This window comes from Dasypus novemcinctus, chromosome X (genome assembly GCF_030445035.2).
Source record: "Dasypus novemcinctus isolate mDasNov1 chromosome X, mDasNov1.1.hap2, whole genome shotgun sequence".
NCBI classification, from domain to species: Eukaryota; Metazoa; Chordata; class Mammalia; order Cingulata; family Dasypodidae; genus Dasypus; species Dasypus novemcinctus.
The window spans coordinates 110,272,013-110,289,853 of NC_080704.1; the positions used below are offsets into that span (position 1 = coordinate 110,272,013).

The 17,841-nt window shown below is 37.6% G+C and overlaps 1 protein-coding gene across 2 annotated transcripts in view; it reads left to right on the forward strand.

Moving 5' to 3' along the window:
- The first annotated feature begins 794 nt into the window (after nucleotides 1–794).
- Nucleotides 795–17,841, forward strand: part of FAM199X (family with sequence similarity 199, X-linked) — a 31,971-nt gene continuing 14,924 nt past the window's right edge. Inside the window, exons 1-2 of one of the 2 annotated variants that reach the window (XM_058291618.1) lie at nucleotides 795–1,462; nucleotides 11,945–12,164. In XM_058291618.1, the coding sequence (XP_058147601.1) occupies nucleotides 1,266–1,462; nucleotides 11,945–12,164 (417 nt within the window). In that variant the 5' untranslated portion in view covers nucleotides 795–1,265. The remainder of the gene's footprint in view (nucleotides 1,463–11,944; nucleotides 12,165–17,841) is intronic. The other variant, XR_009184392.1, reaches the window with a different exon arrangement.

A 17,841-nucleotide genomic window follows, 5' to 3' on the forward strand; every position in this document is an offset into this window, starting at 1 on the left:
CATACCCCTCACACAGCTACCCAGATGCACCAACTTGCAACATTTAGCTACATTTTCTGTATCATTTTATCTGTCTACCTGTTTTCTAAACATTTGAGAGTAGGTTGTATACATCACGCAAATAGACTATTTTTTAAATGGTCTTCATTTGGCAAAATAGGAAGTTGTCAATCTTGTGCTTTACTCCAAATACATATTTTTAAAATTTTACCCCTCCGAGATCTGGGGAACCATTTCTCTAGAATATAAAGGAAAGAGGACAAGATGGGAGGACAGTATGTGGCACCTAGTATGTAAGGTTAAGTTGAACAAGCTAAGCGCCATAATGTAATTTTTCTTTGGGGGACATTTGCAGGAATAATTCTTGTTTGGGAGCCAAGGAAGCCTTCAGGGAAGAGGTAACATTTGAGCTGGGGTTAAGGATTAACAGGGGGGAAATGGCAGGGCATTTCAAGCAGAGAGCACAAAAGGTCACTAATGACCTGCAGCTTTAAGTAGCCTGGTGGCTCCAACATAGGGCTCTTGCGGTTTAGGTGATCAAGGATGATGTTGTTTTTTTTTTCTCTTCCTACTTGGCCCATCTCCCCTACAGCTCATTGCATAGTATTGGGCACACACACATTAGGAGCTCGCTAAATACTTGTTGAACTGAGATAGGGTAATGGAGTGCGCTGGGAACCTGGACATCTGGAATCCTCACTAACCCGGAATGTGGCCTTGGCCAAGTCCCTTCTCTCAGGACTTCGGCTGGCTGCTTAGTCATTGGTTGCGACGGTAAGGCCGAGGTGGAGGTTGGAGCTCCAGGAACCCCTGCTTCGAGGCGTGGAGGCGGGGAGCGGCGGGCCCCGGCCGGCGCAGGGTTCAGTTGGTCCTCCGCTCCAGCAGGGGGCACGGGCAGCGGCCGGCCACCGCCTTTCCCTCCCGGCGGGCCCCGGGAGTACTGCTGCAATTGCGAGCGGCCAGCGCAGTGGGCGGGCGAGGAGGCGGCGGCTCGGTGCTACGCGGCGCTGTTCTGGCTGGGCTGGGCAGGCGGCGGCGGCCGAGGCCACTGAGGCGCTGACTGGGTGGTCGGCCGGCCACAGTGGCCTCGAGGCGCGGCCCCGCACTTCCTGGGCCGCTGAGGGTCGCGGCACTCAGCCTGCCAGGGAGCCGCGGCGAGCACACCCCGGCGAGGCTACAGCAGCGACAGCGTACAGGTTAGAGTGGGGGCAGGGGCGAGCGCGGGAGCAGCCCGAGAGGGAGCCTGAGCCAGGCCATCTCCAAACATGTCCGACGAGGCGTCGGCCACCACTTCCTACGAGAAGTTTCTAACCCCTGAGGAACCGTTCCCGCTCCTGGGACCCCCTCGCGGGGTGGGCACCTGCCCTAGCGAGGAGCCAGGCTGCCTGGACATAAGCGACTTCGGGTGCCAGTTGTCCTCCTGCCATCGCACCGACCCGCTCCACCGCTTCCACACCAACAGGTACGAACCGCCGCTGAGGGCAGGGGTGGATTCCCACAGCCCTTCCTCCAGACGGAAAACGCCGGGTCCTCCCCCAGCCTGGTCACCCGCCGGGAGTCTGTGCTTCCATTCGTCTTCCCCTCCCCCACCTTTCCTCGACTAGCGCTCGTTCCTGGCCTACGCCACTGGCCCTGGCCTTCCCTGCTACCCTCCCTGTTTCAGCCCTGCCCTCCGATTTTCCTCTCGACCGGCATTTTACTCTCTCCTTTTCCTTTGCTCATCTTCTGGCTGTAGCGATGCCTCCCTTCCCCACTTCCTCTCTCCCCGCCCCAGCTATCCCCTGCATATCCCAGACCCCCCCACCCTTGAGTTTTAACGGGCTCTGCCGGTTCTCTCCTGCCGCAAAAATTTAACCCCTTCCCTTTCCAGTACTCTTGATAGTGGGTTTAGGATGGATCAAAATCAGTCCGTGGATCTTTTGAAAGGTGGCGCTTTGAAAGCTAGTACTTTGAAAGCTAGAACCTTTCTTTTCCCGATTTTGAACTTGTCTCAAGGCCTTATTCCCCACCCCTTCTCTCGTTTTTGTAGTGGGGCTCCACGAAACCGGGTAATTTTTTTTTAACTCCTTTATGAACTACCAAAATGTATAAGCTTGAATCTGGGAGGTTCCCTCATGTATCAGGTTTGCTCTTCCCCCACTGGGAGAGAGAGAGCAAGGCTGGGATGGGTTTGCTTTTCCAAATTTATTTAGAGCTGCAGTTTCTCCTAACCGGTTTTATTGGAAGGTAGGTTGTTTAGTGGTAGAGTGCAAGCATTCAAGTGTTATGCCAAATGCGGTGGAGGATTTGAAGATGTAGACATAGACCTAAACTTTAATATAGTTGGAGATTTGAGATATGTACAAAAAGGAGGGTTTGGGGAAAGATGGAAAAATAGTGGTGTGTGTAGGAAAGGAACTAGGAGAGGGGTTCAGCTATGTAGAGTATTGGAGGTTAAGGAATCTAGGTCTGATTTCTGTTAGAAGTTTATGATGGGAGTATAAACAAATCCTTGGACATTTTAATGCCTTTGGCATGTTTTCCCTTCCACCCCTTTTATCAATATATAGATATACTGAGCTTCTGCCAGGTACAAGGAACATATAAAACATGATCCTTACCTAAAAGAAATAATAGTATATGAAAACAAGGAATTATAGTTAAATAATCATACAGAGCATCAGCATAACACATTTCAAAACCAAGTAGTAATACATTTGTTACTCACTATTGCACATCCTCATTGTAAAATGAGAAAGCTGGAAGCTAATGTAGCCCAAGTAGTTGTGTGCCTGCTTCCCATGCACAAGGTCCTGGGTTCAATCCCTGGTATGTCCTTAAAAAAAATAAAATAAAAAGAAGAAACAGACCAGGAGAGAAAAGATTGAGTTCAAGGTCATAACACCTAGTCCTGCAAAGGCAAGACTGCACCTTAGGAGCCAGTGAAGAAACTTGGAAGAGAACTAATGGCTCCAATGTTATAAACCCTTGTTAAAGTTTCTCCGACTAACTGACAAAAGCCTATTTAACCCATTATGTAACAGAGATATCCTTGAAATCAAATGTGCTAAGGATTTTTAGCTTTGAAAATAGTATAAAACAATATGTTTGCGCATATTTGATAATTTTGTTTTGCTGCATCAAGGGCAAGTCATATACACAGGAAAGCTAAATGGATTTCATAATTAGCCTGCTCTGATGATGAAGGCAAGAGAGTGGAGACAGAGGTTAATGGAAGTAACTGCCAAAATGGGTGGGGATGATGGGGAGTGAAGCTATGAGAATAATACATTTTTTACAGCTTGTTCTGTTCTTCCTTCTCCTCCTCCCCATTCCTTCCTTGTGTTTTTCTACCCCTTAAAGGCTGTGGTAAGGTCAAGGTTGTTTTTCAGATATGGACAGAGAGGGTGGAAGGGAAGGTTCTTGATTAGCCTTCCAAGTTTCCAAGTTACTGCTGGCTTTTTTATTTTTTAACCTCCCTGTGTACCCTACTTTTCACAGGTCTTGGAATGGCTCTAGGGGGTCTAACATATATAATGTACTCTTTCCAACAGAGATTAGGCAAAGCCACATGAGCAATACTCAAAGCAGATGATATTTCTGCCCTAGGCTACCTTGCTTTTATAATCTTTCCTCTTTGGGGAATGTTCTGTCTTCTCACCCTTCAGTATGACATTGGAGAAGACCTTATTCTTCCAGCTATCTTCTTTTCAGGGAGACTCAAACAGCTGTATCATATATGCAGGTAAAGTTTAGTTTAGAGAGTTCTTTTATTTTGGAGTTGTATGTGTCACTTTTTTCCCTTTCACATCACATCATTCACCAATTCAAGCAACTACTTAAAAATCACATCTGAATAGTTGAGTACTGAAATTCTGCTTTGAGTTTAGTCATTGTAAAATAAATTTCATTGAAAGTGGAAAGCTTTTTTTTCTGGTTGTTTTTGGCTTGAATATACTTTTTAAAATAATAAACTTTATTTTTAGAGTAGTTTTAGATTTATAGAAAAAATGTACCGAAAGTAGAGAACTTTCCCATATTCCACCCCCAACATACACTTATTATGTTATTAACATCTTGCATTCATGTGGTACATTTGCTACAGTTGATGAACCAATATTGATTCACTGTTGTGTATCTATAGTGTTGTGAAGTCTAGTTTACATGAGTATTCATACTTTGTGTTGTATATTTCTCAGATAAATGCACAATGTCATGTATCTACTTTGAGGTATCTGAAGTCCACTGCCCTAAAAATGCATCATGCTCCACCCTGCATCCCTTGCTCCCTAATCCTATCCCTTGAACCTCTAGCAATCCTTGGTCTTTCTACGTCTCTCTAGTTTTGCCTTTTCCAGCATGTCATATAGTTGAAATCATACAGTATGTAGCTTTATCAAACTAGTTTCTTTTACTTGGCAATATGCATTTAAAGGTCCTTCATGTCTTTTTGTGGCTTGATAGCTCATTTCCTTTTATTGCTGAGTAATAGCCCATTGTATAGATGTACCAGTTTGTTTATCCATTTACCAAATGAAGGATGACTAGGTAGCTTCCAGTTTTTGACAGAGATGAATAAAACTGCTATAAACATTCATGTGCAGACGTTTGTATGGATAAGAGTTTTCAACTCCTTTGAGTAAATATGTAGGGGTGTGATTTCTGAATTACCTATGCTAAGCCTATGTTTAGGTTTGTTAGAAACTGCCATTGTCTTGCAAAGTGGCTGTACTGTTTCACATTCCTAGTTGGTTTTTTTTTTTAGAGCTGTTTCAGGTTTGTAGAAAAATCGTGCAGAAAGTACAGAGATTTCCATTACTCCTCTCTGCTGCCTGACCTGTATGGTAACATCTTTGTATTAGTGTGGTACATTTGTTACAGTTGATGTGGGCTATGGGTGCGGGGCTCTTTGTCTCTTTGGAGATAACCTTAACCTAAGCTGTTGGTCCTGACTTGTGGGTGTGGGATGGTGAGAGGCTGCAGCCCTGCCCTTGGTAACCATGACAACGACTCCAGTCCCAGGAAACAGTTTATCAGTGCAAACTCTATAAACTTTAAATATTCAGGGAAAATGCAAACCAAATGTGCTAAAAGTTTATCTAGAATGTATGAAGTCCATGCTAAAAGCTTACCTAGGATGTGGAAGATACATGCTAATTCAAGCCTATTGAGAACTGAAACAAAAGGACCATTTGGCCTTTCCTCTCTGTATAAAAAGAACTCAAAAATCTTGTTTGGGGCTTGGGTTCGAAACAGAAAGCTCCCAAGTCTGGCCAGCCATCAATAAACCAGTTTTCCTTCTCAAAATCATTCCTGAGTCCTGGCCTTTCTATACACAAATAATTGAACCTAGTACCAAATTCTACAACACAGTTAATGAACATTGGTATATTATTATTATTGATATATTATTATTAACTGAAGTCCATAGTTTACACTAGGGTTCATTCTTTTGTGTTGTAGAGCTCCATGGTTTCTTGGGAAATATGTAATGTCATGTATCTACCATTACAGTATCATACAGAATAGTTTCACTGCCCTAAAAATTACCTGTGTTTCCTCTGTTACCCCTACCCAACCTCTGGCAACCACTGATCATTTGATTGTCTCTATAATTTTGCCTTTTCTAGAAGGTCGTATAGTTGGAGTCATACAGTATGCAGCCTTTTGAGACTGGCTTCTTTTTCAGTGGTGCATATTTGATTTACCGGATTGATTCCCCCATTCGGTTTCCTTTATTTGCTTCCTTCTTGTTACCTGATAAGAAAACTACAGAGATTGTTTAAATAATGCTTGTAATAAGGGTCTTATGATGATTGCAATAATGCCTACTCATTTACCTGACTCTAGGGCATAGAGTCTAGAGTCTAGGCCATATTTGCAATCTTCCTTAACCAAGAAGGTCACAGCACTATTGCTTATTGTTCAGCAGGTTTAATACAGGTAGTGTGGCGATTAGAGTCCCTGTGACTTAGGTTGATGTCTAGGTTCAATAACCAGTTTCCTTAGTATCGACACCTTCCTAGGACTGTCTTTTATGATTTTATGATCAAATTGGGTTTGTCTAGAATTTTGGGAAAATAAGTTTCAATAGGTAAAAAATGTTAATGTATTTTTTAAAAATCTGAAATGACAATATAGAACATATAAAGTATTAAGACATTTCCTTTGGTTTATAGGACAGGGTTTTTCTGATGTAAGCAAGAGTTCTCTCTGCACTTCTGTCAGGCCTTGTTTTGTACATTAGCCATGTTAATCGCTTCACACTACCCATCCACAAATGGATGTCTTTTAACAAACAGAAAAAAATACATGATGATATTGGTAGGTCCTGTGATTAAATTCTGAGATGAAGTAGGTTAATGTTAACTATCAGATGTGTTGTTCTCTTCATCTTTCAGGAGTGCGTTAGTTCCTTGACATTAAACGATTGTGAAAAATGCGTGGGAGGACGGTCTTACTTTTGTAAACCCTATTGACAGCATATGAAATGAACTATTATATTAATCAGTTACTCAGTTATGTATGTCAGATTTTAGGGCTCCATTTTCAGTCACCATTAACCAGAAAAAACCTAACACTATATCGCATCTTTTGAACCACCCACAGTTTTCCTATCTAGATTTAGCTTTAAGAGGTACTTACTGAAGGAGCTGTGGGTTGTAGGTGGGAGAACCACATTCCATGAAATGGGATAGGTAAAAGAGGCAGGAGAAATTTGATTTGGGGATTTATTAAAACAAGTTGAGAATGGGAGTTGGCTTTGGAGAAATATCCAGGCTAGAAACAGATCTGGGAGTAATCAGAACAGGAAGTCCAGTAACCTGATAGGAATAAAACCAGAATACAAAGGATAGAAGGAAATTTTCAGTACATTTATCAAAGAAAACAAGAAAGGAGATATGATAATTTGAGAGGGGAATGAGGGTTTCTTCATTTTTTTGCTTTGTTTAGTTTTTCTTTTCCTAGAGTAGAGGTTTTAGCTTCTTAGAAGTAGCCCCACTTGTAAAAATACGGGAGAGGGTGGGATGGTGGGAAATTGAGAGGATGTACTCGAAAGCCCAAATGGAAGGATTAGCCTTCAGATAAGACTGAATTTTTTTCTTCCAAGACAGTAGAGGGGGAAGGAAGGACAGGTAATGATCCTGAGACAATTGAGGTAGCTAGGAGGAGAGTAAAGAACTCAAGTAAGGGTGGTGGACTTGGCCCAGTGGTTAGGGCGTCAGTCTACCACATGGGAGGTCCATGGTTCAAACCCCAGGTCTCCTTGACCCGTGTGCAGCTGGCCCATGAGCAGTGCTGATGTGCGCAAGGAGTGCCCTGCCACGCAGGGGTGTCCCCCGCATAGGGGAGCCCCAGGCACAAGGAGTGCGCCCCATAAGGAGAGCCGCCCATCGTGAAAGAAAGTGCAGCCTGCCCAGTAATGGTGCCGCACACACGGAGAGCTGACACAAGATGATGCAACAACAACAACAAAAAGAGCTGACACAAGATGATGCCGACAACAACAGAAGCGGACAAAGAAGAGGCAGCAAATAGACACGGAGAACAGACAACCTGGGGGGGGGGGGAGGGAAATAAATAAATAAATCTTTAAAAAAAAAGAACTCAAGTAAGTAGAATAAGTGGTAGTTGTTAAGTTGGAGCCTTGATGGCTATCAGCAGAGGTCTAGGTGGCCTTTTGGGGGCTTTTGACAGGGAGTCAGTGAGGATTGTGGGACTTTCTCCTGAACATGAATGTATAGCCTGAATTTGGAATGACTTTCATCAGCTTGGCAGTATGACTTTATTCAGCAGTGCTCAGCAGTTATGTTAGGGCTTTACGTGATGGTTAGGTCTATATGAGAGGAGGAGGCTACAGAGGCATATGTATGCGGTGCATTTTCTTTTCTTAATTTTGACATTTAAATGGATATTTACCAAAATACCATTTGAAAGTCTGTATATTCTTGCTGAAAGACCTTGTAGATAAAATTCTTTGCTTTACTTTTTTTTTTTTAATTAAATTTGGTCAGCCAGCCTAGTTTTTGAGTTAAACACCGTTTCATTGAGATTTTATTTCAACATTTTTCTTTTAAGATTTTGGAGAATGGTCCTTTCAGAGTAATTTTGTATGTATAGCTAAGTTCTTAGTGTTAGGTAGCTTTTCATGGAATAAGACATAAGAACTTTGTAAATTTGAATAGTTCAGTGCTGAGCACACAATGGGCATTCATTAAGAGTTTGAAATTTACAGTATAAAAGAGTCACATTTAAGTTTTTATTATGAAAGCTCATTATAGAACATTATGAACATATAAAAATCTATAAAGACAACTCATGATCCCTTTCCCAAAGATAATAGCTGTTTAACATTTTTGTTTTATTCTTTGTAATGTTCTTTCTCTGTCCATTTATAATTGTTAAAAATTGTGCTCTGTATACAATTTGTGACCAGCTTATTTGCACTTATATTGAGAGTGGTTTTTTTTCCCAGTAGTCTGAAAATATGATTTTTAATGATTAAAAATATACCATTATTCAGATATATCATTTAATTATTCCCCATGTTTTGGGAGCATTTATTTCCCATTTTTTTGGTTAGTATATAAAAGATTGTGATGCACATGTTTATGCATGCATCTATTTTCCAGATTTCTATTTGGGGAAGGGGATAGAGTCCTAGAAGGAAAATTACTTGAGTCTTTGCAAAGAAATGAACCTTTTTAAAGTTCTTGATATAGATATACTGCCAAATTGCTTTTCAGAAAGTTTATACCAATTTATACTCCCATTAGAAGTGGATAAAAGTAGTTCCTACTTTGCTTTCACCCACATTGCCTTAAAATAATAAAAATATCTTTTCAAATCAGAAGATACAGAATTAAAAATAATCTTTAATAGTAAAAATAACATTTTTGTATTTTTTAAGAATGGTTTGTTTCACCTATGTGCTTAGCACTTTTAATTTTTCTAAAAAGGCAAAGATTTCTGAGAATATCCAGAATCCTGTTATGTAGTAATGAGTCTGGAAAACTGAGGAACATGCTGATTTTGCCCTAAGGTCAGTGCACAAAACCAAGCAAATCAAGCAAATTCCTGATTCCCTTTTCAGTTTTCTGATGGTTAGCTTATTAAATAGTGACAGAAATTTTTAAAAGGAAATGTCATATTACTCATGGAAGGAAACAAATTCTTGCAGAATTAAAAAAAAATCTATTTCATGTTCATTTTTTTTTTTTTTAGAAAAGTTGTTCGTTTACAGAAAGCCTGGAGTTCCCATCTGTCCCCCTCACACATACGTTTTCCCTACTAAGACTTTCTGCAGAATTTTTTCAAGCTGAAGAGCAATTCCTATTTGTTCTTCATGATTTTGCAATGACAGATACAAGCCATTATACATTTTGTTAAAACATATAAAATTGTACAGTGCAAAGTGTAAACCATAAAGTAAACTATTGACCTTTGTTAGTAGCAGTGCTTCAATTATTCATCAATTATAACAGATATACCACACACATGTAAAGTGTTATTAATAGAGGAAAATTCGAGAGTGGGAGGGGGTGGGGTATATGGGAATCTCCTATATTTTTGATGTAATTTTTCTGTAATCTAAAACTTTTTTAAAAGTAAAGTTAAAAAAATGCAAAAACAAAACAATCCTCTAGCAGCTTTTCCTCGCACCTAGTACAGTACCTGGCACATAGAACATACTAAATGTTTGTTGAATGGATAAATGAATAAAGTTAACAAACTCACATGCAATTTGAAGACACAAGAGAAAAAATAGTCTGCTCAGGACACATGGAGATAAGGTTTACTATCTCCAGGACAGAATTTGAGTTACTCTTCACAGCTTTTATATTGCCCTTTTGCAAGACCTGGGCAATTCGGTTAATTCTATCAGGTGTGCCAGTTTTTTAAAACATGAGGATACTGCTTACCTAGCACGCATGTCATGAAATTAAGTAATATTTCAAGGTGTTCTGGGATCCTTGGATGGAAAAGTTTATTTTTTTTGCCTATTGATAAAATTTTATTCACATATGCTTTTATATTTACTGAACTATAATTTTGTGTGTTTATGCGTGCATACATGTGTTTCATTACCTTAAAATGCTCTACATTCAGCTCAAAAGAAAAAGTGTTATACTATTATTTGGGTTGCCCAAAATTTATAAACAAGGACTTCTGAGTTAAGAATAACCATACGAAATAAGAGGGGGAAGTTAAAAAGTAGAATATATAATTCAAGAAAAACTGTTTAATGAAGAATGGGGAGGCATAATAATAAATAAATAATAGGCTTTTCTTTAGGAAGTGATTATTTCAGCAGCTTATTAGCACCAGCAATACTAAATCATTATCTTAAGGATTTATTCCCTTAGCTTTTGGGAAAGCAGTGAAGATTATCTTTTTATAGTGTAAAACTGGTGGAAATTTACAAATGAAAACAGATATATTTCATGAACAAAAAGAATAAAATCAGAAGAAAACAACCAAGAACCCTGCAACAAATCCTACAGACAAAAGGTTAATATCCTTAATGCATGTAGAACTCTTACAAAATCAGTAAGGAAAACATTAACACTTAGAAAAGCATGGTAGCAAAATGTCTAATATTTTAAATTTTGATCTTGCTAGTAATCAATATTGATATAAAAATTTTGTTCTATCAGATAAGTAAAAATTACAAAATAATAAAATAAACACATCAGTGCTCTAAAGGGTATAGTGAGATGAGCAATTTATATACTACCCTGGGAAGTGTAGATTGATACAGTCTTTCCAAAAGGTATTTGACTAACTGTACCAAGAACCTTATAAGTGTTCATTTTCTTTGACCTGATATTTTCCTTTCAAGGAAAACTATTCTGACTCAGTATATTTGGCTAAACCAAAAGGCCCATCTCAGTATTATTTGTAATAGCAAAAAGAAAAAAAGTGGCAACAAACTAACTCTCTATTATTGGAATAATAAGGTTAAATAAATTATGATACTGTCAATCAATGGAATATTATATAATGTCAAAATGTTTTCAAGTAATAAACCTGGGAAAATGTTCAATATATAATGTTAGGTGGCAGGATATATGCACAATGATTGCTAATTCTATGAAATATATATGTATGCATGCATGTAGAAAAAAGTGCCACAATATGAAATGTTAGGTTTTACCCCGGAATAGAACTCTGGCATAGAATTATTAGTCATATTAATTTCTTTCACTCTTCAAAATCTTTGCAATGAGCCTGCATAACTATAATATGTAAAAGTTATTCAAGTTTAAGAAACATTTTTGAGCTTCTGCCTATATACTTTGTTGGTGCTTTTCTCTGCTCTGCAATGGTTCTGCTTTCAATTTAATAATAGCTGTTATATGCTGAGTACTCTGTGTGCATTCTCATCTTTAAAATACCGCATTTAAACATGATGTAGGCTTGGAGAGGTCGTGATTTACTTAAGATCAAACAGCTTAGAAGTGACAGTGAAAATTTGAACTCAGTCTCATTAGAGAGCTTACTCATAATCATTATGCTAATGTTTTATTTATGGATGAAAGTTTACTTTACTTTATTCCTTTTTAAATACATTAAAAAAATTTTTATTATCGACATTTTCAGATACAGAATTAGAAAGGATAATATACTGAACCCCATGTGCCCTTACCCAGCTTCAACAATTATTCACATGTGGTATATTCATATATCCTTCATCTATACCCCTATCCACTCCCCAACTCCCTTCCTTATTATTTTGAGACATATTCATTCATAAATATATTTTATTCATAAGTATTCATAAATATTCCCGAATATATTCTTAAAAGATAAGGACTCTTTTAAAAATAATCACAATATCACTATCACACCTAAAACTACCTTCACATTTCTTATAAATATCATAATGTGTCCTGTTAATATCTGAATATTATGTCCATGCTCTAGTTTCCTTTGTGATTTCTTTTGTGTTGTGTTTTTGAAGGTGGAACTTAACTTCTTGTGGAACAAGTGTTGCCAGCTCAGAGTGCAGTGAGGAGCTGTTTTCATCAGTTTCTGTTGGCGATCAGGATGACTGCTATTCCCTGTTAGATGATCAAGACTTCACTTCTTTTGATTTATTCCCTGAGGGAAGTGTCTGCAGTGATGTATCCTCTTCTATTAGCACTTACTGGGACTGGTCAGATAGTGAATTCGAATGGCAGGTAGGTTTATTTTTTATTGGCACCATTACTACATAGTTTGAATTTCTATTTCGATGTTTTCTTCTCTGTCTCAAAGTAAACTTCTGTGTTTATCCTATCCTGTTGATTTTCTGACAACATTTTTTAAGGTTAAGAACTAGATGGAATATGTATCCTTTATTTTTGCTAATGTACCTTTTAGGCTTCTGATGCAACAGCTGCCTTTTGTAGATTTTCGTGTACTTTAATACTTGTATAATGTTATCATTATTACAAATCATCAGTACCTTTCTGTGTATGAATCCAAGTAAATTTACTCTTCCTACATTATAATAAATAACATTTGTGTCTTCATAGGCACAAGTCCTTACTTACTTCAGGGCCATGTTATATATCTAAGATAACATAATTATTACCATGAATACATAATTTTTGGTTCTGTTATCAGAAATACAGTATAATTTCTCATTTTGTAGTATTCTTTTTGTATGTAGAGATCCTCTTTGCCTTACAGTGTTTTTTCGTCTTGTGGCTCATATACCATGTGAAATAGATTTGTGACAAATTGTTTGAAAATGCTGCTTTATAATTAGTGTATTCTCTCAGAAAAATCATGTTCTTGCAACACCCATTTTCTGTTGGTAAAAGACAATAGCATTAAAAGAAGCTTTCCTTGTGTACAATAAGTGTTCAAAAGCCATCTAAATAGTCCAAGTTGTATTCCAAAATAGGAATCAAGTTTTATTTTTTTCAAACAAGTTTTTATTATAAATATAAAATAATACAGAATGGCATCAGATTGAAAAGTCCACTCTGGTAGGTTTACCACTGTTAAGAGCTCATGCAGATATAAGTATGTATGCATATCGTTTTACACACACACACATACTGTAGCTACTGGTTGGCCCCCCTTTTTTTTTGTTTCCAATCAATATATCTCATTCTTTTTTTTTTTAATTCTTTTTTTTGTCTTTTTTTTTTTAATGTTACATTCAAAAAATATGAGGTCCCCATATATCCCCCACCCCCTTCACCCCACTCCTCCCGCCATAACAACCTCCTCCATCATCATGAGGCATTCATTGCATTTGGTGAATACATCTCTGAGCACCGCTGCACGTCATGGTCAATGGTCCACACCATAGCCCACACTCTCCCACAGTCCACCCAGTGGGCCATGGGAGGACATACAATGTCCAGTAACTGTCCCTGCAGCACCAACCAGGACAACTCCAAGTCCCGAAAACGCCCCCACATTACATCTCTTCCTCCCACTCCCTACCCCCAGCAGCCACCATGGCCACTTTCTCCACACCAATGCCACATTTTCTTTTATTGTTAATCACAATAGTTTATGAAGAGAATTATATCTCATTCTTTTTGATAGCTACCTCTTAATTTAATCAGTTCACCAAATGATGGCTATATGGGTTTCAGTTTTTTGCCCTTATGAATAATCTGCGCTGAAAATTAAGAGAAGTTTTTAAGAAGAAAAAATAATCTGCAACCCCTCCATTTTTATATTTTATATGATTTCAAATGCTCCTGTGTTACATGTAGTTGTAAATACTTTTGGATAAAAAGATTTAAAATCCACATAACAAAATATTTACCATTTTTATAATTTTAAAGTGTACAATTTAGTGTTTTTTTTGTGTATTCACTTTTGCAGGCATTACCATCATTTAAAACCATAATATTTCCGTCACCCCAACAAGAAACCCCATACCTATTGGCAGTTAGTCCCAATTTCCCCCTGCTCCCTTTCCCTGGATACCACACATCTACTTTCTCTGGATTCTGCCTATTCTGAACATTTCATTTAAGTGGAATCATACAATATGTGTGACCTTTTGTGTTTGGCTTCTTTCACTTAACATAATGTTTTCAAGATTTATTTATGTTATAGTATGAAACTACTTCGTTCCCTCTTATGGCTGAATAATATTCCATTGTATGACTATACCACATTTTGTTTATTCATTCATCAGATGATGGGCACTTAGTTTGTTTCCATTTTTGGCTATTACAAATAATGCTGCTATGAACATTTAGGTATGTGGGTATATACTTTCATTTCTCTTAGGTTAATACTTAGGAGTAGAATTGCTGGGTCATAAGGGATAACTATGTTTAACTTTTGAGGAACTTCCAAATTTTTCCAAAGTGACCGTACCATTTTACATTCCCACTAGCAATGCTTGAGGGTTCCAATTTCTCCATGTCATCGCCAGAACTTGCTATTGTCCATATTTTTATTTTAGCTATCCTAGTGGGTCTGAAGTGATAGCTCATTGTGGTTTTGATTTGCATTTCTCTAATAACTAATGATACTAGTCATCTTTCATGTGCTTGTTGGCCATTTGTCTGTTTTCTTTCTTTTTTTTTTTAGTCTTTTCTTTTGAGGAGAAATGTCTATTCAAATCCTTTGCCCATTTCTTAAATTGGCTTGTCTTTTGTTGAGTGCAAAGAGTTCTTCATATGTTCTAGATACTAGACACTTAGCAGATAGGTGGATTTGCAAATACTGTCTCCCATTCTCTCGTTGTCTTTTTACTTTCTTGATAGTAGCCTTTGGCACACAAAAGTTTTTAATTTTGATGAAGTCCATTTTTTCTTTGATTACTTGTGCTTTGGGTGTTACATCTAAAAAACCCTTTGCCTAATCCAAGGTCACACAGATTTTCACCTCTGCTTCCTTTTAAGAGTTTTATAATTTCAGTTCAGACATTTAATCCATTTTGAGTTAATTTTTGTATATGGTGTGATATAGGGATCCAACTTAATTCTTTTTCATGTGGATATCCAGTTGTCCCAGCACTATTTGTTGAAAAAACTTCTTTCTCTTTTGGATGGTCTTGGCAGCCTTGCTGAAAGTCATTTGATCTTAGCTATGAGGATTTAAAAAAATTTTTTTTTTAACTTTTCTTTTTTTTTAATTTTTAAATTTTTGTCTTTAAAAAAATACATAGATCACAAAAATTGTTTCATTAAAAAATATGTAAGAGGTTCCCACATACCCCACACCTCCCCCACTCCTCCCACATCAACAACTTCTTTCATTAGTGTGGTATATTCATTGTGTTTGATGAATACATTTTGGAGCACTGCTACACAGCATGGATTATAGTTTACATTGTAGTTTACACTCTCTCCCAGTCCAATTAGTGGGTTATGGCAGGATATAGAATGTCCTGCATCTGTCCCTGCAATATTATTCAGGACAACTCCAAGTCCTGAAAATGCCCCCATATCACACCTCTTCTTCCTGCTCCCTCCCCTTAGCAACTGCTGTGGCCACTGTCTCCACATCAGTGATACATGGGAGATTGTCAGGTACGTGGTTGAAACTATGTTGAGAAAACTCTTAAGGGTTACTTGTTTAAGGTGTTAAATTGAGGATTTATTTTTGAGCCCTCAATTCTATTCCACTGGTCTGCATGTCTATTCTTACGGCAAGGCCAAACTGTTTTTGATGACTGTAACATTATAGTTAAGTTTTGAAATTGAACAGTGTGAGCATTCCTACTTTGTTCTTCTTTATTAAGGTTGTTTTGTCTTTTTGGGGTCCGTTGTAATTCTCTATGAATATTATGCACAGCTTGTCCATTTCTGAAAAAAAAAAAGGCAGCTGGTATTTTGATAGGGATTTCATTCAACTCTTTGAGGAATATTGTTGTCTTAGCAATATTAAGTCTTCTAATCCACAAACATGGAATGAAATGTCTTTTCATTTATTTAGGTCTTCTTTAATTTCTTTTAATAATATTTTATAGTTTTTACTGTACAAGTCTTATATTTCCTTGGTAAATTTAGTCCTAAGTATTTTATTCTTTTTGATGCTTTGTAAATGGAATCCTTTTCTTAATTTCCTTTTCATATTTTTCATTGCTAGTATGTAGAAATACAGCTGATTTTTTAATATTGAGCTTGTTTTATACAACTTTGTTTAACTTTCTTATTAGCTTTAACAGTTTGTGTGTGTGTATGTGTGTTATTCTTCAGGGTTTTCAATATATAAGAATATATAAGATCATGTCATCGGTGAATAGAGAGGGATTGACTTCTTTCTTTACAATCTGTATGCCTTTTATTTCTTTTTCTTGTCTAATTGTCCTGCTAGAACTTGAATATAACATTGTCTAGAACTGATGAGAGCAGACATCCTTGTTTTCACCTTGATCTTAGGGGAAAAGCTTTCAGTCTTTTATCATTAAGTATGATTTTAGCAGATGCCCTTTATCAGGTTAGGAAGTGACTTTCTTTTCCTAGTTTGTGTTTTTATCATGAAAGGGTGTTGGATTTTGTTTAATGCTTTTTTCTGTATCTATTGATATGATCACGTGGCAGCCCCTCTTCATTCTTTTAATATGGTGTATTACGTTGATTTCTATATGTTGAACCCCCCTTTACTCCTGGAATAAATCTCATGTGGTCATGGCATATAATCCTTTTAATATGCTGCTAGATTTGGTTTGCTAGTATCTCGTTGAGGATTTTTTTATCTGTATTCCTAAGGGATACTGATGTATAGTTTTTTTTTTCGTGATGTCTTTGTCTGGCTTTGATACAAGGATAATAATGGCCTCATAGAGAGAGTTAGGAAGTGTTCCTCCTTCTGGCTAAAACTTTGTAGTAAGCTTTTCTCATTTAACATACCATAAATTTTTTCATAATCCTCATCATGATATTTTCAATGACTGTACACTTCTTCTGCTACTAGATGTATCAGAACTTGTGAAACTATTCCTCTTTTTATGTCTGTTTCAGATTTTTTTCTAAATTTGGAAAACAACAATGAGCATCTTTGTGTGTGTCTTTTTATTCTCTGTCTCTTTTCTTAAAGTGTACCTTTGTACTTAAAATCAGACTTCAAGGATTGTAATAAAGTGTAATCAGATGGAGTCCTGGTAATTCTGAGAAATGTTTTTTTTCTGCTTATTTCATGTGATGTATTTAGTGTTCTCATCATTCATAATGTTGCAAGATGGCAAGCGTTTTTTTTTTTTTTTTTTTTTTGCTTTTAGTTACTGGCTTCTTCACTTATTTCATGAGTAGTTAGAGTAGAAAACTATCCTCAACCACTTACTGTGAGTGACTGTGACATTGCAACAAAAATCAAGCCTGCCTTAGAAATGTGTTTTCCCACTTCTGAAATTGGAGTATGGGTACTCTGTTGCCATGGATATTTGTTATTTAAATATGCCGAAAGATTTCAAATGCTCTTTTGTGTTTGAGGGACCTCATAATGATATGTAGTAAATTATCTGAGGAGGTAATTACAAATTATATGTTAGGATTAATATAGACTAAAAATGGTTTACTATAGTTTAAAAATTCTTATGACCTCTGTTGTAATGAAACCTGCATCTGTTTAAATCTTTTTTTAAACAGATGTTTCAGTTGCTATAAAAGTAAATATGGGTAAACGGATGTGGCTCAAGCAATTGGGTTCTTGTCTACCATGTAGGAGGTCCAGGGTTCGATACCCAGGGCCTCCTGATGAAGGAAAGCTGGCCCACGTGGTGAGCTGGCCCATGTGGAGTGCCGGTCCACACAGGAGTACCACCTCATGTAGGGGTGCCACACCATGCAGGAGTCCTGGCCAATGCGGAGAGCTGATGCAGCGAGATGACACAACAAAGAGACACAGAGGAAAGATAATAAGAGACTTAGCATACCAGGGAGCTGAGGTGGC